Source organism: Bubalus bubalis, chromosome 3 (genome assembly GCF_019923935.1).
Source record: "Bubalus bubalis isolate 160015118507 breed Murrah chromosome 3, NDDB_SH_1, whole genome shotgun sequence".
Classification (NCBI taxonomy): Eukaryota; Metazoa; Chordata; class Mammalia; order Artiodactyla; family Bovidae; genus Bubalus; species Bubalus bubalis.
The window spans coordinates 106,788,915-106,813,068 of record NC_059159.1 but is presented as its reverse complement, the minus strand read 5'-3'; the positions used below and the strand labels follow the sequence as shown (position 1 = coordinate 106,813,068).

Sequence of the window (24,154 nt, the reverse complement as noted above, 5' to 3'; positions counted from 1 at the left end):
ATCAAGAGGTTTTTTAGCTTCTCTTCACTTTCTGCCATAAGGGTGGTGTCATCTGCATATCTGAGGTTATTCATATTTCTCCTGGAAATCTTGATTCCAGCTTGTGCTTCTTCCAGCCCAGCATTTCTCATGATGTACTCTGCTGCTGCTGCTGCTGCTAAGTCGCTTCAGTCATGTCCGACTCTGTGCGACCCCAGAGACGGCAGCCCACCAGGCTCCCCTGTCCCTGGGATTCTCCAGGCAAGAACACTGGAGTGGGTTGCCATTTCCTTCTCCAATGCATGGAAGTGAAAAGTGGAAGTGAAGTCGCCCAGTCGTGTCCGACTCCTAGCGACCCCATGGACTGCAGCCTACCAGGCTCCTCCGTCCGTGGGATTTGTCAGGCAAGAGTACTGGAGTGGGTTGCCAATAAGCAGGGTAACAATATACAGCCTTGAAGTGCTCCTTTTCCTATTTGGAACCAGTCTGTTGTTCTATGTCCAGTTCTAACTGTTGCTTCTTGACCTGCATACAGGTTTCTCAAGAGGCAGGTCAGGTGGTCTGGTATTCATATCTCTTTCAGAATTTTCCAGTTTATTGTGATCCACAAAGTGAAAGGCTTTGGCATAGTCAATAAAGCAGAAATAGACTTACTCTAAGGCTAAAGTTACCAGGACAGTGTACCATAAAAAAAAAAAAAAGACAATGATTCAAGCTGTTTGAAATATATTCTCAATAAAATAACATATCTTCTTTTTCTCATATTTTCTAACAAACTTAATAATTTTTTTAATTTTTATTCTTCAGCATTTCAGAACATCATTCTGATTTTTGAAATTTTATTTATTTATTTATTTTTGGCTATGCTGGGTCTTCATTGCTGCATGCAGGCTTTCTCTAGTTGCAGTGAGTTGGGGTGGCTTATTGTGGTGGCTTCTCTTGTTGTGGAGCACAGGCTCTTAGAGCCCACAGGCTTCAGCAGTGGCATATGGGCTCAGAAGCTATGGTGCATGGGCCCAGCTGCCCATGGCATGTAGAATCTTCCTAGACCTGGAACTGAACCCAGGTTCCCTGCATGGGCAGACAGATTCCTAACCACTGGAGCACCATGGAAGTCTCATTGTGATTTTTAAATTTTATTTTTAATTAGAACATAATTGCTTTACATTTTGAGAACTTCATTTACTTTTCCTGAACCTTCATGTCATATATGGTAGTGGTTATGGAATAACTCAGTTTCATCTTCTTTCTCCTTTGAATGTTTCCTAAAATGTTTCTCTTTGTTCCTCCTCTCAATGAATTTGTTAATTCATAACATGTTTGAACTCAAGTATTAACTTAAATAAATTCTACATCCCTTTGGTGCAATGGGGAAAAAAAAGACAATGAATCAAAATAATGTCCACAGAAACACACACACACACACACAGGTGATTTTTAGCAAAGGTGCAAAAAGCTTATTCAAAGGGGAAAAGAGTTTCCAAGACATAACAATAGAACAATTAACTTGAGATGGATTGTGGTACTAAATGTGAAGAGCTAAAATTATTAAGTTCCTAAAAGAAAACATAGGAAAGATCTTTGTGACACTAAGATTATCAAAAAGTTCTGAAACAGGTACGCATATGCTCAGTCATTTTGACAGTCTTCTGATATTTAACAACCATTAACTCTTCTTTAAATCTCATCTCATGCCTTTCTCTTACTATCTGAATATAGTTATGCTGACCTGGCCTTCAGAAGGAATAGGAGAAAAGTAATCCAATATATACTTACTTACACACCTACTATTTATATAAAGACTATTAAATTATCAGAAGTTCTCTGTAATTATATTTAAAGTACCCTGTCACTTTTTAGTTTACATTGAAAAATAAAGAAGTTCAAAAAACCCAAGATGGATTTAATACCAGCAGTAAAATCAACTCTAAAATTAAAAGTTCTATAATTGAAATCTTTGAAATATATTACAAAGTGAACGGCTGAATTTCCATTACACTGACTACCAGTAAGGCTTAGAATCTGACTCTAAGAATAAGAGAGAGTCTCAAATAATTTCTTTGACTCAGAAATTACAAGTAATTTCTTACAAGTCTCTACCATAATAAAGCTCTTATTTCCCTTAATAAAAACAGTGACATTATTTGTTTTTAAAAATTTTTGCTATTAACAATAAAATTACATCCAAGCATTCAGCTGAAGTTCTAAGGGAAAATGATAATGCTGAAATAAGTTTTACCATTAAAAAAAATTATTTTTAATTAGAGGATAATTGCTTTACAGTATTGTGTTGGTTTCTGGCATATATCAACATGATACCACTATTATTATTAAAATTTTCATGGGTGAGAATTTCAGCATATGTAAACTCCAAAATAAGTTTGCAAATCATCTGTCTACAAAAAAAAGTCATAGGAAATTACATTTTATTGAATGAATGCCAAGGGTTTTATATTACTGATTTACTATATTTATGTATTCTATAAAATAAATACTATTTTAAAGGATACACTGTAATTCATAAGAAAAGTAATGCAAAAAATAGATGCTTGAAGTACATCCAACAAGAAACTTATTCTCACTTTTATCATCCAGTCCTTTTGGCGATACTTCTAGTATTATGGACAAACTTGATCTTCTTGGAAATGTGTTGTCCATCGCTTTTCTGTTTCAGTCACAGTAGCTATAAATAGTTGTTTAAGAATATCCTTATCTAAATTCCTGCCTGTAAACAGAACAAAATATGGTATGATTATATTATGCTTATTAAAATGACACAGTTTACCTATCAAGTCTAGACCATTAAATGCTTGATAATCTTGAGAAATTTACGAAAACAATAGTAATTAGTAAGTCCTTCCTTAACTTTCTAATTAAGTCCCTGAAAACCAAGCTGACATTTGGATTAATCACTTTTCTAAAAATATTTGAGCTTCCCTGGTGGCTCAGAAGGTAAAGCGTTTGCCTGCAATGCAGGTAGACCTGGGTTCGATCCTGAAGAGTAAAGGGCAGGACTTCTCTGATGGTCCACTGGTTAAGAAACCGCCTGCCAATGCAGGGCACACAGGTTTGATCCTCCTTCACAAGATCCCACATGCTGCAAAGCAACTAAGCCTACAGGTCACAACTACTGAGCCAGTGCTCTACAGTCTGTGAGCCACAGTGACTGAAGCCCACTCGTCTACAGCCCATATTCCAAAACAAGAAAAGCCACCACAGTGAGAAGTCAACACACCGCAACTACAGAGTAGCCCCTACTTGCCACAACTAGAGAAAGACCACATGCAGCAACAAAGACTCAGTGCAATCAAAAATAAATAAGTAAATAAATAAATAAATAAATAAGTAAAATAAGTTTTCTATTAAAAAAAAAGCAAAGGAATTAATAAGTTCTTATGATGTTATCACATAATTAGCACAAATACGTTAACCACAAGCTTATTTGAATTTACAAAAGAAGTTCAGGTTGGCTAACACCGCTTAGGTAGCGCATTATATCCCTCTCTCCATTTTTTTTAAAATGTTTATTTCTTCATTTATTTGGCTGTACTAGGTCTTAGTTGTGGCACACAGGAACTCTTAGCTGTGGCACATGGGATCTAGTTTTCTGATCAGGGTTTGAGAGTGCAGACTGGACCACCAGGGAAGTCCCTATTTTTTTTTTTTTTTTTTTTTGCTTTAGAAATTTAACTGTCTATAAGGGAAAAATATTTGAAAAAGAAAAAGATATGTATGTACATATATATATATACACACACACACACATTACTTTGCTGAATTACTTTGTTGTATGCCTAAAAATAACACAACATTGTAAATCAACTATATTTCAATTAAAAAAAAAGTTAACTGTTTGCTACTTACCAATAAGGACCAATCGATTTGTTCTCTCACTGTCGTCGTCCCAGTTCACTGGTGTCTCCTCCAGATCATATAGCTCATGGACACCCTGGATGATCACTTGATGCGGTTTGTCTTTGATTGACACTAGCCCCTGCTCAGAGGAGAACGGCCAATTAGCAACAGTTTGAATTTAAAAGCAGAAATTGAGCACCAATGTTAATGCATTAATTATCCCTATTTCTTTTTAAAATACAGAATCATAAAGAACATATTGTTAAAATTCCTTAATTCCAGTTATTTGTGCATTAAAGTTTCCTAAAGCCTCCAATTTTTAAAACATGTTTCCACATAATTTTTTTTAAAAACCCCTATTTCTACTGATAAAGTTAATATATGTATTATGATGTGTATTCAGTGTTATCACAATGAAAAACTGAAAAAACTAAATGATAAAACATGTTAGGTATCAAATTCTACCGATTATTCTACTTTTAAGGACTTTATACTTATTTCCATTTTAGTAGGAAAATTTGAGATGTTAAAGGATTTTGATGATAATATGTTTTTGAATGAGTTGTATTAAATGAAGTAGATAATGATGAAATAAAGGAAAAGAAAAACTATTGTACTTATCTGAATAAAATCCACTTTATATTGATTTGTAGAAATAAAGAGCAAATTATCTAATAAACTGGCTCCTATGGGAATGATACAATTTCTCTGAAATAATATTTGTTAGTTATACATATTTTTTTATAAAATAATACAATATTGAAAAATAATAAGAGACAAACCACTGTCATTACCACCTCACAATTCCTGTGTATTTTTGGTAATATTCATGTATTTTGGGTGTACATTCTTCCAGTTTCCTTTTCTCGTGCCGTTTCATTTTCTACTTTATAAAGTTGAGTTTTAATACGTAAGAACAAACATTTTGAAAATAATTACCTAAGCATTAATCTTATATAAAGTCTTTGAAGTATCAGCTGTTACTAGAGTTCACATTTTAAACATACTGATTATTACCAGACTAATACTTTGTAAGAGCAAAGAGAAGGAACTCTATGAAGAGAAAGGCTGTGTTGTCTCAGATGCCCCAGTGTTGCTGTGATGAGAGGAAGGCCAAAAGGAGAACCAAAGAAAGGAAGAACCAGAGAAAATGTCATATTATCTAAGAACAAGATCTAAACTGGGATGGTGCAGAATGAGCCACTGAACTCTCTACAGAGTGGTATATATGACTACTTAATTCTAGGTAACCACCCTATACTCACTAGGGATAAAAGCAGTTACAGAATGAAATATGATCTTTCAATTAGGATCATAGAATGCAGATGGGGACAGAATCACGGAGAAGCAGCAGACCTGGCTTAGCTCCTCTGGGTGGGAATGATTTGGGAGTACACTGGGATTCACCTGTGTTCCTTTGCAGTGCCAAACCCAGGTAGAGCCTGCACAGAAGGTAAAGAAATCTAAATACTTTCCCTGTCACTCTAGTGACCCCAGGAAGTTGGCAGCTAACCAGAGAATCTAGTTACTAACAGTAATGATAATAAATAGCATTAATAAAACCCTAAGCACATTTCTGAAAACAGAAGACTGCTCATTGGTTAAGCACACAGCCTGGAACCCACAGCTCCCTGGAAAAAACACTTGTGTGACATAATAAAGTCAGATAAACATGAATGGATTTCCAAACACAGAGCAAGAATTCTTTTAGTCCTTCATAACTTTGTTGCACAGTATATCAGATGTTTAGTGTCTGCTAAATGCACCAAGAAGCATAAGGTTCGGCTGTGGCAAGCTTTCCTCTGTTAATGAAGCTCTCTCAGAAACAGTAACACAAGAAAACATTCCATTTTCTCTGACTGACCACAAGTTGTATGCCAAGAGGAGGGAAATTTCAACAAGTCAAGCTCATTAGCCAGATAACTGCTCAGAGCTCCTGGGAGTAGAGAGCAAGGGTGGATGTTCCAAGGCATGCAGGCTGTTTAGCTCAGCACCCGGTGAAGCTGTACAAATAAACCATGCTTTTACGCAACTATGCAATGACTTTCAAAGCTTCTTTTCAGAAATGGAAATAAGGAAAAATGAAAACACACAGAGGTTATTTGAACTAAACCTAGCGCTTGTGTTTTTTACTAAATATGGGGCTCTCTTGTAGCAGCCAAGACAGGGACTTTATCCGAAAGTATGAAACCATAAACTGTGTACCACACCTTCAGCCGTATGACCTCCATGCAGTCGTCATCCCTGTTCCTCACATTCTTTTCCCACAGAAGATTCTGTATCAAGTGACATATTTTAATAAGATCAACCACTGCTCAGAGGAACAGCTACATGGCAAAACAATTGATAAATCATTAATAAGTTAAAAGTGCATTCACCTGAATGTAAACATTTAGACTTTCTTCCTCCGCATTTCCTGGTACTTCAAATGTGACTGTAATAATACTCTGTAAATCAAGAGACAGTCAATAATGATTTTTTAAATAATAATGTCAATCTTTTTTTTTTTTTTAAATCACAAGTTTCAAGATGAAAAGTAAGGAAACATTCATGGACATATGTGTTGCCTTAACAATTGTATTAGGTATAACTTTTTCACCATATTTGTTGATTTCTGAATCAGCAACTCCACGTTCTATATTCTGTAGCTAGTCAATGGTTTAGTATTTACACAGAGAAACTCTTATGAAAAGATACTCATTGTTTAATGCATTCTTTACAAGATTCTCAGCACTACAGGGAAGGTTAATATAAAGAGTGTATCAGCTATGCACTAAATGAGGCATGTTTGCCTGGGTCATTTTATTTCATCTCATCATTTACTCATGACAACAAACCATGGATTAAAGAGAATGATTTCCATTTTATAAATTGGGAAGGATGAGGCTCAGAAAAAATAAACTACCCAGAGCCAGGAATAAAACTCAAATGCAAAGGTTCTCTGGGAAATATAAATACAAATTGAAAGATTCAGTTTATCTCTGACTGAACATGTTCCAAAAGAAGAGTTCCAAGAGATGAGAATGAGTTTTAGAAGGTTGACATTAACATTTACAGAATGTTAACTTTGAGATTTATTTTTTCTCCTGATCTTGATAAATCTCTCACTGACCACTCTAAGCAATCAGAAGCTTAAGATTTCCTCTAGCTGAGCGCATAATTAAAATCCAAACCTCCATTTGCCACAGTAACCCAAAAATTTAAAATTAATGATAAAAATACACAAGAGCTAAGCATAACACAACAAAAGCACAAACCCCATCTTGGAGAATAAGATGCTCAAGCCAAGCTTTAAAACAGACAGAAAGAATACACTAATATACAGCATTGCATAATTGCCTAGAAACACATATCTTAACATTACAAATCACACCTAAAAACTCATACAGAAATGTATAGCAAATCATAAAGCATATCAAAATACAACATAGCAAAAGATTGCCAAATGAAACATAATTTGTTAATTTCAAAAGACAGCGGTAATTTAACCTTTAAAAATGCTTAATATGCATCTTATTCTAGTTGGATAACTTGGCTTTTAATGTTGGGAATGTCTCAATATAGTACTCAATACTGTATCAGGAATGATTTTTGCTTTTGGCAAGTTCGAGATATGATGGTATTTCTAAAGAATACAATTAACTCCAATGTGAAATTTTTAAAAAAGGTTTTAAAAACGACAATGCATCATGGGACTTGAGGGAGACAGACATTTTAGAACCAGATGTTTTTCTGTACCAATAAACTCTTCTCATATTAGACAAATCCTAAAGAAGATGAGGTGGCTCAGTGGTAAAGAATCCACCTGCCAGTACAGGTTCAATCCCTGGCTCATGAAGATTCCCTGGAGAAGGAAACAGCAATTCACTCCAGTATTCTTGCCTGGGAAGAATACTGGACAGAGGAGCCTGGTGGGCTACAGTTCATGGGTCGCAAAAGAGTCAGATAGACATAGCAATTAAACAACAATAAAGAAGATGAAACCCATAAATGTGCAGTGCAGAAGATGAGGGTCACAACTCAAGAGTTCACCCCTGGCTCTATTAATAAGTATACCTAGATTGACACCTGGGTTTTCTCATCTACCTTTCCCTGTTCAAACCCAGTTCCTCTTTATCAGAATGAACAAGAAATCCATGAAAAACAAACAAATGCATTAAACATCATTCAGGGATAAAACTTTAATGACATACATAATATGTTCTAGGTATTACCCATTTCAGACTTTTTCCAGTTTATTTTGAATCTAAAATTAACTCTCCTTTTCCTGTACACAGAAAGGAGGAGAAAACTGAAGCAGTAATTCAGAAGACTAAAGCAAAATAAGGTACTGTTCCTAAAATAAAAAATAGGAATAACTCTTAAATATTAGGATTTTGGTCTGTTTGTTCTTTAACCTACTGGGTTATCTCCCTCAGTTTCCCACTCTTCTGCAAACAATATCTAACATGTAGTAACATGCTGAAACTCTAGTACTTTGGCCACCTCATGCGAAGAGTTGACTCATTGGAAAAGAACCTGATGCTGGGAGGGATCAGGGGCAGGAGGAGAAGGGGACGACAGAGGATGAGGTGGCTGGATGGCATCACTGACTCAATGGACGTGAGTTTGAGTGAACTCTGGGAGATGGTGATGGACAGGGAGGCCTGGTATGCTGTGATTCATGGGGTTGCAAAGAGTCAGACACGACTGAGCAACTGAACTGACTGAACATGCGGTAACTTCCGTATCTTTTTTATCTGGAAAACTAAGCCCACTAATGTGCTTAAATGCAAAACCTCTCTCTCCACTCTCCACTCCTCTAGCTTCTCTTTCCTGTGACTCCTCTGCTGTGATATCCTGCCACCAGCCACACAGCTAAACATCTGGTGTTTTGATCCAAATCCATCTGCCTTCTAGATTTCCCTATTTCTATTATTAGTAATAGGTCCCTTTTGTCCATTTAGGCTTGTTTCCCATCACTACTGTCTTTCCGTACTGCTCACCATCGGTTAGTAAGGCTATCCAAGCAAGCCGACCTGTTTCACAGTGCTCACTGTCTACCATTTCCATTCTCCCTGTAAACAACAGAGATCAGGCCCTCATCACAGGGTATATGGACTTCCGCAGTATCTTCCTGCTTGGTCTCCTGACTCCACACTCCAATCCAGCTTACTGGACACTGTCCAATAGTACAGAATGAATTCTCTTTGCCTAGCAAATCAAAGCCTAATTAATACCTTAGCTCAAATTCTAATACCAAGCATTCATCAGGACTTCTGCTCTTCTGGAGCACAGTTACTTTCCCACTTTTAAAGATCTGGACTGCTCTTTTCCTTATATCTTCCAGTCCAAAAGGAAAAAAAAAAAAAAAAAACACAAAAAACAAAAAGCCTTCTAGTTTAAGGTTTCTTGTTGGCGTATAAATCGGAATAGCAGTTACAACTCTGGAAGAAGAAGGGTTAACGACTGGGAAAGGGCAGAAAGAAATTCTCTTAACACTTTTGGAAATCTTTAGATTGATTTCAGTAAGAATTAGAGAGATATCTGTTCGTGTGTACATACAAATACACACGCACAAATATAAATAAAGATGCATTGACTTGCAAACTAAAAACATGTATGCTTTACTATACGTTAAAAAAACAAAACAAAAATCTGTCTTTCATGAAGCCTCAGATCCACTAAATCAAATGAGACTGTTCATGTTACTGAATCTCACAGTTCTTGGTCTGCAATATTATATTATACTTTGCCCTATGTTGATATACCTAAAGTAGGAAAGTACATCAGAATCTTCTGTAGAGCTTTTTAAAAAAAGAAAGAAGGACAAAGATTGGGCTATCCCATTTCTTGATTATAAACTATACTACAAAGCTACAGTAAGCTCTACGGAACTGGTACAAAAAGAGACACACAGATCAAGGGAATAGAACAGAGAGCCCAGAAATAAAGTCACACTCATACGGTCAATCAATTTACAACAAAGGAGGCAAGAATATACAACATGGAAAAGACAGTCTCTTCAGTAAATGGTAATGGAAAAATAAAGCAGCTACAGGCAAAAGAATGAAACTAGACCACTTTCTTATAACACAAACTTGAAATGGATAAAAGATTAAATTTAAGAGCTGAAACCAAAAAACTCCTAAAGGAAAACAGAGGCACTATACTCTTTGACATAAGTCTTGGCAATATTTTTTGGATCTATTTCCTTAGACAAAAGCAACCAAAACAAAGAATGGAACTACATCGAACTAAAACATTTTTGCACAGCAAAAGAAACCTTCAATAAAATGAAAAGGCAATTTGCAATTGATTTGTCTAATACATGATTAATATCCAAAATACATAAAGAATCATACAACTCAGTATCACAAAAAACCCAAACAATCTGATTCAAAAATGAGCAGAAGACCTGAACAGACATTTTTGCAAGGAAGACACAGATGGCCAACAGACATGTGAAAAGATGCTCAACATTACTAAGCATCAGGGAAAAGTAAATCAACTACAATAAGATATGACCTCACATCTTTCAGAATGGCTATTCTCAAAAAGACAACAAATAGTAAGTGTTTGTGAAGATGTGGGCAAAATAGAACTCTCATGCACACTATTGGCAGAAATGAAAATTAGCACAGCCACTATGGAAAACAGTAATGAAGCTTCTTCAAAAAAATAGGACTACCATTTGTTGCTGTTCAGTAGCCCAGTCATGTCCAACACTTCCACTTCTAAGAAAATGAAAACAGTAATTCAAAAAGATATATGCCCCCTAATGTTCATTGAAATATTATATATTTACAATAGCTAAGATATGGAAACAGGAATCTAAGTGTTCACCAAGAAATGAATCCATAAAGATGTGGTGTGTGTGGGTGTGTGTGCATGTACACATGCACATATGTATGTGTATACACACAATAGAATATTACAAAACTATAAAAAGACTGAAATGTTGCCATTTGTGACAGTACAGATGGGCCTACAAGTATTATGTTAAGTAAAATAAATCACACAGAAAAAGATAAATACCATGAATTCACTTATATGTAGAAACCCAAAAAGCAAAACAAACAAATATGCATAACAAAACAGAAGCAGACTCATAGATAACAGAGAACAGACTGCTACTGCTAAGTCACTTCAGTCGTGTCCGACTCTGTGCGACCCCAGAGACGGCAGCCCATGGAGCAGCCACCAGGCTCCCCCGTCCCTGGGATTCTCCAGACAAGAACACTGGAGTGGGTTGCCATTTCCTTCTCCAATGCATGAAAGTGAAAAGTGAAAGGGAAGTTACTCAGTCGTGTCCCATTCTTAGCGACCTCATGGACTGCAGCCTACCAGACTCCTCCATCCATGGGATTTTCCAGGCAAGAGTACTGGAGTGGGGTGCCACTGCCTTCTCTGGAGAACAGACTGGTGGTTGCCAAAAGGAAGGGTCAGGGGATAGGCAAAACAGGTGAAGAGGACTAAAAGATAGAACTTTCAGTTGTAAAATAAGTGAGTCATGAATATTCTATTAAGAAAAGTTTCTCAGAGAAAAATGACACAAATGTGGTAGTATACCTCCCCATAAATATGAGACAGATAAGTATGCTGTTATCATGGCCCTATTAAAATTGATTCAAAAAATAAGTGACAATCTCAAGGAAAAGGAGAGAATGCAAGACGCACTACTCACTCACAGGCCCCCTCTCATGGTGTTTAAATGGAAGAAAGAAGTTATCCTAGCTCCACCATACACAAGTTGCTTTCAAAAAAGGTGGGTACAGTGAAAATACATTTTGTTCCTAGCATCTTTCCTGCCTTTCCAAAGTCAGTTTTTATTTAAATAAGCCATGGATGTCTAGTCCAGACTTTTCCTTAATCAGTTAGTTAAATATACTTAAAAATAGGCTGCAAAAAGAACCCCTAGGCCACTTTTATATAGTAATTCTCATCAAAAGAACTAATCAAAATATGTTGACTGACATGTAGAATGGAGAAGCCAGAAAGCATGATTTTAAGATTTTAAATAACTCTGGTTTGATGAATTCTTATTACTCATTAAGAAGCTAGATATAGATGACCTCAAGAACATTTAAATTATGAAAACTATCAAAACAGTTTAAAAATGCTTTTTAAAAAAAGTTCTAATAAGACAATTCTAAACAGAACAAGGTAGTTAAAGATGATTTTTAAAGATTTTTTTTTTTTACCTGATCAAGATGAGGTTGTGTTGTTGGCACATGTTGAAGTTTTTTCTGCAAACTAAGAATAACTGATTATAAATTCAGAGCTAAACATATTTCTCATTTCACCTTATATATTACTTAGAGACACAAAGCTAAATAAGAGAGAACTTCCACAGCTAAATCTGTTACATAGTTCCAATTTTACATGCTGTTTACATATTCTAATAGACAAATGCTAGCAGACTGCTTACAAACCTCTCATAAAAATGTACATTCATTGACATACATACATATACACACAATATAGACAAAAACTAATCTTAACTATTTTGTGTGGTTAAACAGGTTTCTTATTTCCAAAAGACCTAATATAGGCCTAGGAAAATACACCTAAACGTTTTACAACTGCTGAACATTTCATCTACTCTCCCCTTGAAAATAATGCTTGAACCTAAAGAAAATTAGAAGAATAAGTTTTTTCCATATCAATGTTTTCCCTTGAATGTATCTACTTTTAAAAAATTAACAGTATCCATAAATGTAAGCCTTCTATTCAGTCAGTTACCAGTGGCTGAGAGAAAACTAAAAGACTCCTAAAAATACATTGTTCTGATATAAAAGGAGCTAAAGATCAATATGCCATAACAAATTACAACCCTAACAACTGCAGCATAGCTTCAGAGACTGATGGGGATAGGTTGGAAGGAGGAAAAGGAATTAAAACCTTGCAGATGTTTTGCCTTGGAGAACAGTGAGGGGTAAATTAGTAACAGCAAGTTTAGGAAAGAGAAAAGGCTTGTAGGAACTGTTGAAGGGAATGAGTCTCCTTGGGGGGTCTCAGTAGGGACAGTGTCAAATTAAATCCTTCCCAGCTGGTTGCTCAGGAAAGGATTCTCTTGTTAAGCATCTAAGCACAAAGAAAAGTTATGCAAAGACCTTATCTAGAGCAGGGCCTTCATATTAAGTAGTTATTTCTTTTAAGCATCACTAACGCAGTAAGTGTAGAATGAAATTACCTTGGAAACTTTGAAAAAATTCTATGTTCTTTCCCTGTGTTTAATATTTAATATTGGACAATGACTGCCTACAACTTCCACAGGCAAGAAAAAGTTTTCCTCTACAAGTCCCTGGGTGGGTCTGAAAATTAGACAAAGATTAAGAAGAGAAAAGCATATACATTCATTTAATAAGGGTTTTGGTTGACAAAGGAAACTTCACAGTGAAATGAAGACCTGAAGAAAGGGTAAACCTGGGTGTTTCTGTGCTAGGTTTGATGAAGAGTGGAAAGCCATGGAGATATGACAGGACAGAGGATGAGCCAAGCGTGGTAAACTATGGGAAACTCAACAAGGCCTGTGCCTTGAGATTCCCTCCATCTTCAGAGATAAGGATGCGCCTTTCCTTTGGGTATAGAGAGGTTACCGCTCACATAAGTCATACCTCTCACTATGACTCATCTACTTCAGAGGAAATGGGAGAAAATATTTGCAAACCATGCATCTGATAAGGGGTTAATACCTAAATTATTTAAGAACACCTACATTTCAGCCACACACAACCACACACACACACACAAAAATAATAATAATAATCCAAATAAAAAACGGGCAAAGTATCTGAACAGACATTTCTCCAAAGATAATATACAAATGGCCAACAAGTAAATGAAAAGACGCTCAATATCTAATTGTTATAGAATGCAAATCAAAACTACAACATATCTCATGCCCACTGGGACAGCTACTACCAAAACCAACAGAAAATAGCAAGTGTTGGCAAAGATGTGGAAAAATCGGAACACTTATGCACTGTTTGTGGGAATGTAAAATGGTGCAGCTGCTATGGAAAACAATATGATGGTTCCTCAAAATATTAAAAATAGAATTACCATATGATCCAGCAATCTCAGTTCTGGGCATATATCCAAAGAATTTAAGGCAGGGTCTTGAAAAGGTATTTGCACACCCAACCCATGATCACTGCAGAATTATTCACAACAGCCAAGAGGTGAAAGCAACCTGAATGTCATTATCAATGAATAAATGGATAAATAAAAAATGACATATACAATGGAATATTATTTAGTCTTAAAAAGGAAGACACTATTGTCACATGCTACAAAACAGATGAACCTTGAAAACTAAGTGAAATAAGTTAGTCACAATAAGACAAATACTGTATGATTTCACTTATTTGAGGTATCTAAAGTTATCAAATTCTTAGAAACAGATGACAGAGTGGTAGTTACCAGGGGCTACAGGGAGAGGAAAACGAGGAGTTGTCATCAGACTAGTACAGAGTTTCAGTTTTGCAAGATGAAAAAGTAGATCCATTGCAAACAGTGTGAATATACTTAACACTACTGAATGAACTGTACAGTTAAAACTGGTTAAAGATGGTTAAAAAAAAAAGATATCAATGACCAGGGAAGAACTATTTGTTCTTTCCCTTATCAAAATGATTCCCTGGGGAAAGAGATAGGAAACTGATCCATTACTACAGGAAAAGGAGTGCTTGAGGGAATATCCCAAACTAAAGCTTTCTATGTATTTCATGTGTTTTCTCATAGGGAGAATTACACACAGTGGTTGGGAAAGAAATATTAACATCAAATCTCTAAAGTTAAGTACCACTTACACTGTAACTTCTGTAGGAAAATACATGTGATTTCCAAACATCCAGTTAGCAAAACTTTCAAGAACATAATCATTAGGAATGATCTAGAACATCAAAGATGTGACAGGAAGCATAAATCAAATGTGCATATGTATAAATCATTCTTTTAACACCTATAACTGTAGGGGGAAAAAAATACATTAAAGTAAAAGTGACCAAAACAGGACAGGAAACATACCTTATTCCAGAGAGACTGTCAAAGGCATGAAGATCTAATACTTTTGCAAGGTCAACTCTAAAAGTAAGAACACCAACGTGAAGTGTTAAATTCTGTAAAATATAATTAATAAAGAAAAGCAATTTCTATTTTGCCAGAAATGTAGACATAAAAATTAATTAATATATACTATTTTGGGAAACACATAACATGACAGGCAAGGAACAAAAAAGCTTTTGTAAAAAATTTCCATGGGATTTATGCATAAAAATTTAAGAACAGAATAAATGGTTTTAGACCAAGGCAGAAAATTACTTTGATTATTGCTTCAATAAACTGTTGTGGGTTTTTTGGTTTGTTTTTACTTAAATTGTCTTTTCAGTTCTAAAAACTTGAGCTTTTCAAACTAGATTTTTATAGAAAAAAAAAATTGGTAAAAAGCTTAAACTTTTCAAAAGTAGCAGTTTACTACTCAAAAGATGAAATGAGCAAAACTGAACAAATGTAAAGAACAAAGTAGTATAGGAACAATATCCTCAGAATTACTGTATTTCTTTTACTCCATCTTTCATGATACAACGAGTAGTAGCGTAAGAATATAAGCAGTCAGATAATCAAGACATAAATATTTATTCTAGGACCCTTATCTACATCCAAAGAATGCGGTTTGATTTTATTTCCTTCAGATGGGGTTGCATATAGACTGAAACTTCCTGTTAGTGCTCTATTTGCATAAACATTATTTCTGTTAAAATTATTTAGTGGTAATTAAGCCTTGTTAGGAAAGCAGAGATTGAAGTCAGAAGAGGTTACCATATCACAATCAGCATTCAGTTCAGTTCAGTCGCTCAGTCGTGTCCGACTCTTTGCGACCCCATGGACTGCAGCATGCCAGGCCTCCCTGTCCATCACAAACTCCTGGAGTTTACGCAAACTCATGTCCATTGAGTCCGTGATGCCATCCAACCATCTCATTCTCTGTCATCCCCTTCTCCTCTCACTTTCAATCTTTCCCAGCATCAGGGTCTTTTCCAATGAGTCAGCTCTTCGCATCAGGTGGCCAAAGTATTGCAGTTTCAGCTTCAACATCAGCCCTTTCAATGAATATTCAGGACTGATCTCCTTTAGGATGGACTGGTTGGATCTCCTTGCAGTCCAAGGGACTCTCATGAGTCTTCTCCAACACCACAGTTCTAAAGCATCAATTCTTTGTCGCTCAGCTTTCTTCACAGTCCAACTCTCACAACCATACCTGATCACTGTAGACAGACCTCTGTTGGCAAAGTAACATCTCTGCTTTTTAATATGCTGTCCAGGTTGGTCATAACTTTTCTTCCAAGGAGTAAGCGTCTTTTTATTTCATGGTTGCAGTCACCATCTGCAGTGATTTGGAGCCCCCCAAAATAAAGTCTGCCACTGTTTCCACTGTTTCTCCATCTATTTGCCATGAAGTGATGGGACCAGATGCCATGATATTTGTTTTCTGAATGTTGAGCTTTAAGCCAACTTTTTCACTCTCCTCTTTCACTTTCATCAAGAGGCTCTTTAGTTCCTTTTCACTTTCTGCCATAAGGGTGGCGTCATGTGCATATCTGAGATTATTGATATTTCTCCCGGCAATCTTGATTCCAGCTTGTGCTTCATCCAGCCTAGCGTTTCTCATGATGTACTCTGCATATAAGTTAAATAAGCACGGTGACAATATACAGCCTTGACGTACTCCTTTTCCTATTTATAAAGAATAGTGATTGAGTTCTAATTTTTACGCCAGCCTATGAAACAGTAAGGGCTTCCCTGGTGGCCCAGCAATAAGGAATCTGCCTGCAGTGCAAGAGACGGGAGCTCCATCTCTGGGTTGGGAAGATCCTCTGGGGAAGGGAATGGCAACCCTTTCCAGTATTCTTGCCTCAAAAGCGGACAGAGGAGCCTGGAGGGCCACAGTCCAGGGGGTCCCAAAAGAGTCGGACACGAGTGAGCGACTAAACAACAACATGAAACAGTAAAGGACAGTGATTTTTCCACAATCAAAGCTACAAGGAAGAAATGTTTGAAGAAAAATGACAACAGTAAGATCAGGTTTCAAAATTAGACTCCAGGGATATGCTGAACATTTATTAAATTTTCTGACAAGGAAAATAAAACTTCATTTGAGAAAAATTTTGTCAAAATTTTTTCAAATATAAAAACATGTAAAAACCATCTCCTTTAACTTAGAGCTGTGTCTGCTTTGTTCATTCTCAATAGTCTGTCATATATTCATACTTGTAGCAACAAGCATCTGTTAAATTATGAACCTTATCCTGAAACAAGGCAGACAAATTCCCATCTTATTAAAAGAAGGATACTCCAGAGTTCTATGTTAACAGACTGTAATATTTCAAATTCTTGACATTCTAGATGAGCAGAATTAGGAAAATAATCAAGCAAAGAAGTAAATGTTCCATGAAAAAGTTTCTAAATATCAATTTACATAAGAGACCAAAGCCTAATATTAAACATATTTCCTTTCATACCATCACAGTTAAGCAAATATTTATACTGACAGGTGACAAGTGAATGAAGTTTTTCACCAAGTTTGTCATCTTTAACTTAGGAAATAGCTTAAAGTTTTAAAAGTTTACACATGCTAACTGTGTGAATATCAAAATTCAGGCAAACTAAACACAAGCTTCTAAACAATCTATAGTTTTCACCACAACAGTGTTTTTGAGAATACATAGATAATTCTGCTTTATACCTAGATTCTTTTGATATTTCCAAACAAGATGGTATCAATAAAAGATCTAGACAGGATAAATTGTACAGAGAACAAAAAGTACCAAAGTCCCTCACTGTATCTCACCAGATTCTCAAAGGAGAGGAAAAGAGGAAAAGTCTGAGGTTCCAGATGAAAGTTGTCATGGACTTTCCCCAAATTTAGTACCACCATCAAAAAACAAATTTCTTCATTCATCCAAGGCATGTAACTAGAAAACTAATTTTCATGGCATCAAATTTTATTTAATTTCTCCCTTCAGAGATAAAAACAGCAGATGTTTTCCAAAACATTAATAAAGAAAAAAGAAAAAGACTATTACTGTTATGTAAAAACTGAATGGCAGAATGAAGCAAACAAAGAAGAAAAAAGTTTCAAAGCTCATAATTTCTCCTAATTTCTTGAGCTATCATTTCAGAAGTACCTAATCTTTTCCCTATGAGGAGCTTTCAATTATCCCTATGTCTAAAGACTGCTTTATGTAGCCTAAGACTAGCAGCAAGAGAATGGAAAAGGAAGAGGGCTCTGGCCCTCTCAGGGGAGGGGAGTTCTGCTTCTACTCCAGAAGTATCATCGTCTTTTCAAAGTCCAGTGAGTCAGACACACGGGCCACCAGACCATCCCAGATCTACGAGTAGTTGATAACATCTAATAGTAAGTCTTGACTTCTAGAGCTAAATTTCCAAATGCCTTCCCAAGTGGCATCTCAAACTCAGTGTTTACAAAATGGAACTAATCCCCTTTACCAAACCCAGTGCTCTCACTGTGCTGTGTGTGTCCTAAGTTGCTTCAGTTCTGTCCGACTCTTTGCCACCGCATGGACTGTAGCCTGCCAGGCTCTTCTATCCATTAGATTCTCCAGGCAAGTTAGGTTGCCATGCCCTCCTCTAGGGGATCTTTCTGACCCAGGAATCAAACCCACGTCTCTTGTGTCTCCTGCATTGGCAGGTAGATTCTTTACCACTAGAACCACCTGGGAAACCCCACTCCAAAGCTGCTCCTCCTTCCTGAATCTCCTAACTTGGAGAATAGCACCATATTCAAGAATAGCACCGTATCACAAGAGTCATACTGCCTTTAAAATCCTTCACGAATAACTTGCTGCCTACAGTAGAAAATCTAAACCATGAGTCATAGCATTCAATACTCTTTGAGATAATTTCTTCATCTCCATAGTCATATGTCTTTTCCTCCTGCAACATAACACAATGTGTTTTGTCCATTCTAAAATATTCACAGCTTCCTGGAATACAAAATCTTTCTTATGCCGAGAAAGACACTACTACTCTGGTCCATTTCAAACTGTTCATGGGATTCTCAAGGCAAGAATGCTAAAGTGGTTTGCCATTCCCTTCTCCAGTGGACCACGAACAGAGTTTTGCCAAGAGAACTCACTCTTGGCAAACACCCTCTTCCAACAACACAAGAGATGACTCTAAACATGGACATCACCAGATGGTCAATACCGAAATCAGACTGATTATATTCTTTGTAGTTGAAGATGGAGAAGCTCTATATAGTCAGTAAAACAAGATGGGGAGCTGACTGTGGCTCAAATCATGAACTCCTTTTTGCCAAATTCAGACTTAAATTGAAGTAAGGAAAACCACTAGGCCATTCAGGTATGACCTAAATCAAATCTCTTACAATTATGCAGTGGAAGTGACAAGTAGATTCAAGGGATTTTATCTGATATACCGAGTGCCTGAAGAACTATGGACAGAGGTTCGTAACATTGTACAGGAGGCAGTGATCAAAACCATGCCCCCCAAAAAGAAATGTATAAAAGCAAAATGATTTAAGAGGCCTTACAAATAGCTGAGGAAAAAAGAGAAGCAAAAGGCAAAGGATAAAAGGAAAGATATACCCATTTAAAGCAGAATTCCAAAGAATAGCAAGGAGAGATAAGAAAGACTTTCTAAGTGAACAATGCAAATAAATAAAGGAAAACAATAGAATGGGAAAGACTAGAGATCTCTTTAAGAAAATCAGAGATACCAAGGGAATATTTCATGCAAAGATGGGCACAATAAAGGACAGAAATTGTATGGACCTAACAGAAGCAGACGGAGAAGGCAATGGCACCCCACTCCAGTACTCTTGCCTGGAAAATCCCACTGACAGAGGAGCCTGGAAGACTGCAGTCCATGGGGTCGCTGAGGATGGGACATGACTGAGCGACTTCACTTTCACTTTTCACTTTCATGCATTGGAGAAGGAAATGGCAACCCACTCCAGTGTTCTTGTCTGGAGAATCCCAGGGATGGGGGAGCCTGGTGGGCTGCCGTCTATGGGGTCGCACAGAGTCAGATATGACTGAAGCAACTTAGCAGCAGCAGCAGCAGCAGCAACAGAAGCAGAAGATATTAAGAAGAGGTGGCAAGAATACACAGAAGAACTACGCAAAAAATCTCAATGACCCAGATAGAGCCAGACATTCTGGAATGCGACGTCAAGTTGGCCTTAGGAAACATCACTACAAACAAAGCTAGTGGAGGTGATGGAATTCCAGCTGAGCTATTTTAAATCCTAGAAGATGAGACTGTGAAAGTGCTGCACTCAATATGCCAGCAAATTTGGAAAATTCAGCAGTGGCCACAGGACTGGAAAAGGTCAGTTTTCATTCCAATCCCAAAGAAAGGCAATGCCAAAGAATGTTCAAACTACCACAAAATTGCACTCATTTCACATGCTAGCGAGATCATGATCAAAATCCTCCAAGCTAGGCTTCAACAGTTCATGAACTGAGAACTTCCAGATGTACAAGCTGGATTTATAAAAGGTAGAGGATCCAGAGATTAAATTGCCAATATCTGTTGGGTCATAGGAAAAGCAACAGAATTCCAGAAAAACATCTGCTTCTGCTTCATTAACTATGCTAAAGCATTTAACTGTGAGGATCACAACAAACTGGAAAATTCTTCAAGAGATAGGAATACCAGACCACCTTATCTTTATTCCAAGAAATCTGTATGCAAGTCAAGAAGCAACTGTTAGAACTGGACATGGAACAATGGACTGGTTCAAAATTGGGAAAAGAAGTACATCAAGGCTGTATATTGTCAGCCGGCTAATTTACCTTATATGCAGAGTACATCATGCAAAATGCCAGGCTGGATGAGGCACAAGCTGGAATCAAGATTTCCAGGAGAAATATCAATACCCTCAGATATGCATATGTTACTACTCTTACGGCAGAATGTGAAGAGGAACAAAAGAGCCTCTTGATGAGAGTGAAAGAGGAAAGTGAAAAAGCTGGCTTAAAACTCAACATCCAAAAAATCAAGATCATGGCATCCAGTCCCATCACTTCATGGCAAATAGATGGGGAAACAATGGAAACAGTGACAGATTTTATTTTCTTGGGCTCCAAAATGACTGCAGATGGTGATTGCAGCCATGAAATTAAAAGGCACTTGCTCTTTGGAAGGAAAGCTATGACAAATCTATGACATTAAGAAGCAGAGACATCTCTTTGCCAACAAAGGTCCGTAGAGTCAAAGCTATTGTTTTTCCCGTAGTCATACTTGAATGTGAGAATTGGACCATAGAGAAGATTGAGCACGGAAGAATTGATGTTTTGAACTGTAGTGCTGGAGAAGACTCTTGAGAGTCCACTGGATTGCAAGGAGATCAAACCAGTCAATCCTAAACAAATCAACCCTGAATATTCATTGGAAGGATTGATGCTGAAGCTGAAGCTTCAGTACTTTGGCAACCTGATGCGAAAAGCTGACTCACTGGAAAAGACCGTGATGCTGGGAAAGATTGAAGGCAGGAGGAGAAGGGGATGACAAAGGACAAGACGGTTGGACAGCGTCACCGACTCAATGGACTTGAGTGTGAACGGGCTCCAGGAGATGGTAAAGAACAGGGAAGCCTGGCACAGTCCATGGAGTCACAAGGATTCGGACATGACTGAGTGACTGAACAACAACAACTCTGGTCCATCTGGAAAACTCCTATTCGTTCTTCAAGACTGAGATCAATGATCACCTGCTGAGTCAAAAGTTTCTGACTCTTTACCAAGAAAAGTTGAAAAGTTGTTCCTCTATCTTCCTACTCTTATAGGATCCTGTGTATTTAATATTCCTGTTGTAAAACAGTATTTAATATATGTTTTTAATATATTCTGATCTTCTTAAAGGCAGAGTTTTTACCTTACATATACATTGTTCAAATTGTCAATATGCCACAAAATGTAAAGCAACTAGTGGAAGGCTCAATAAATCGTTGAATTGATTAACTTATTATCGATCAATTAAACTTTGGTTTTCCTCTGTTCAGTCCACTTAAATTTCCAAGATTAAAAAAAAGTCTGTTAAAGAATGGTACTTCTTCTAATCTTCCACGCATACTTCTGAAGTCCATTAGAATTTTCATTTGCCTCAAAATCAATTTAAGTCTCAACAATAAGACATACTATACCATTCTTACTCCTTAACTAAATATTCAAGGTAAGCCTTTTCTACACATGTTTATAAGTTTTACAATTGCTATACTATTATAAGTTTTACTATTTTTACTATTATAAGCATTTGCCAACCACAAAATGCTTAAGGGATTAAAAAAATTTTAAGTACTATTTCAGAAAGCCCCTGATATCTCAGATGCACTGGTAAACACCAATTGAAGAAACAGAAGAAAAAAGGAGATGTTATTCACTTGTTCATTCAAACATTTGAAATAAAATTTAATCACTGCATGTTTATTGAAAAAATGAGAGAGCAAATGTTAGGAATATTATATAAACAACAAAACTGTTACAAAATAAACCATTCAAGATGAAATGTTTATGCAGGACATAAAGGTTAAAAATTAAAGTCAATAAAAAGAAAAATTAAGCAAGATAAATCTAGGGGCCTTTAAAAAAATTGGTTTACAACATTTGTAAAAACAAACCAAATAAATCTATTACAACATAATCACATCTATTTATAGGAAGGAGAAAATTTAAGAAGAAAGAAAATGGTAAAATGCAACAGGAAGAAGACAGATACTAAGGAATGGCTCATGGTGTGAGTTAGGTTATCAGAGACATTCTGCACTGTAATCTGAAATGCAGGGAGCACATGTGGTATATGCTTGTAGAGGACTTAACACTAAGGGCATTCTTCTGCTACTTCTGCCAACAGATGAGCGGCTTCTGAGAATGCATACCAAATTAATTCCCCAGCTGTTCATATGCATAGAAGCAGCTGCTGCTGTTACTGCCTAACACTTATGGTAGTCTGTCAGCACCTCTAATCTCTACCGCAGCAGATAAGCCACTCAACTAAGGCTGCTGCAGTACTTCCAAAGACAGAATCTCTGAATTAAGAACCAGGTGGCACTAGACTGCCAGCTCTGAGCCTCAGAGCTGCTGGCTGCATGTTGCTGGTCTAGCAGCTGCTGAGATATTCTTGCTAAAAAAAAAAAAAATAAGCTTAACAAAAATACTCCTGCACAGAAATTTTCTGAAATCATGATAGCACTCAATGCAAAATAAGAGTTCAATCTACAGAAATCCATTTCACAGATGTTTTAAGAACACATCTATTTTAGAAAGTAAGGCACATCTGTATGAAAAGAATTAAAAACAGAGAAGAACCTATAGGAAATCAAAATCAAAATATTTACAAAGAATGCATTAGGAACTTAAAGCTTCCTCGTATTTTTACATGACAGTTTTACTTTGCAACTATGAAACACTAAGAAAGTTTTAAAAATATTAAAAAGTCATCTAAACATCTCAAATTAAGGTAAGATTCCTAACAGTATACTTTTTCAGATTTCTGTACTAATTACTTCCCTGAGTGGTTCAAAATCCTATGCTTTCTTCCTCGTTAAAGCAAAGGCACAGTTACAGACTATAATCATGGCTCTGAGGTCTTAGTTACAATGAGAAGTGAACATATTAACTAAATATGCCGAACTAATATATAAAGAACATTTAAAACAAAATTTTGGGTCTCATTTTTTAAAAAATGTACATGTCTTTCTTATATTAGAATCAAACATAGTTATCAATTACTTAACTAAAATTATTTATTGTTAATATTAGTAATAGCTTTTAAAAGTACCTTGATCTCTGTGTTTCTAAAATTTTTCCCAGTCCATTTATTGATCTGAAATAAATATAAAAATGAGGAGGGTAAAAAAGTAAATGTTAACTTTTTAAAAAACCACTTCACATTATTTATGAAACATGAAGCGAGCATATATAAGTATATCATACAGCTAGAGAAAAATAAACAATAAGAAAACTTACATTTTTTATGGTTTAGTTTTTTCCTTCTAATCATAAATCAGGTATATTCCACTTATACAATCAATGATGATATGTAAAACTCTACCGCACAACTGACAGACTAGGGACTACTCTGTATTTATATAAAGACCCTTCACTTTAGAAAAAATGATTCATAAATAGCCAGTAATTCTAAAGTTCTTGAAATGAGTCAATACATCAAACTTTTAAACTGACACCTAATTTTCCTCAACACACATTGGTGGAAATGGCTGTACACACGCTAGAAATAAAAACCTAGTTACAAGTGGCTTTGACCCCAGCCTGTCCTCAGTTTCAGTCAC

At 36.3% G+C, this 24,154-nt stretch overlaps 1 protein-coding gene across 4 annotated transcripts in view; it reads right to left on the bottom strand.

Annotated features, from left to right (window-relative positions):
- Nucleotides 1-2,388: 2,388 nt before the first annotated feature.
- CBWD1 (COBW domain containing 1) overlaps nt 2,389-24,154 on the bottom strand; it is a 46,118-nt gene continuing 24,352 nt past the window's right edge. For 3 of the 4 annotated variants that reach the window (XM_006047784.4, XM_025281583.3, XM_025281582.3), the window contains exons 9-15: nt 23,644-23,688; nt 14,848-14,904; nt 12,018-12,069; nt 6,213-6,281; nt 6,045-6,110; nt 3,844-3,973; nt 2,389-2,704 (exon numbers count right to left, since the gene is read on the bottom strand). In XM_006047784.4, coding sequence (XP_006047846.2) covers nt 2,598-2,704; nt 3,844-3,973; nt 6,045-6,110; nt 6,213-6,281; nt 12,018-12,069; nt 14,848-14,904; nt 23,644-23,688 — 526 coding nt within the window. In that variant the 3' untranslated portion in view covers nt 2,389-2,597. The remainder of the gene's footprint in view (nt 2,705-3,843; nt 3,974-6,044; nt 6,111-6,212; nt 6,282-12,017; nt 12,070-14,847; nt 14,905-23,643; nt 23,689-24,154) is intronic. The other variant, XM_006047785.4, reaches the window with a different exon arrangement.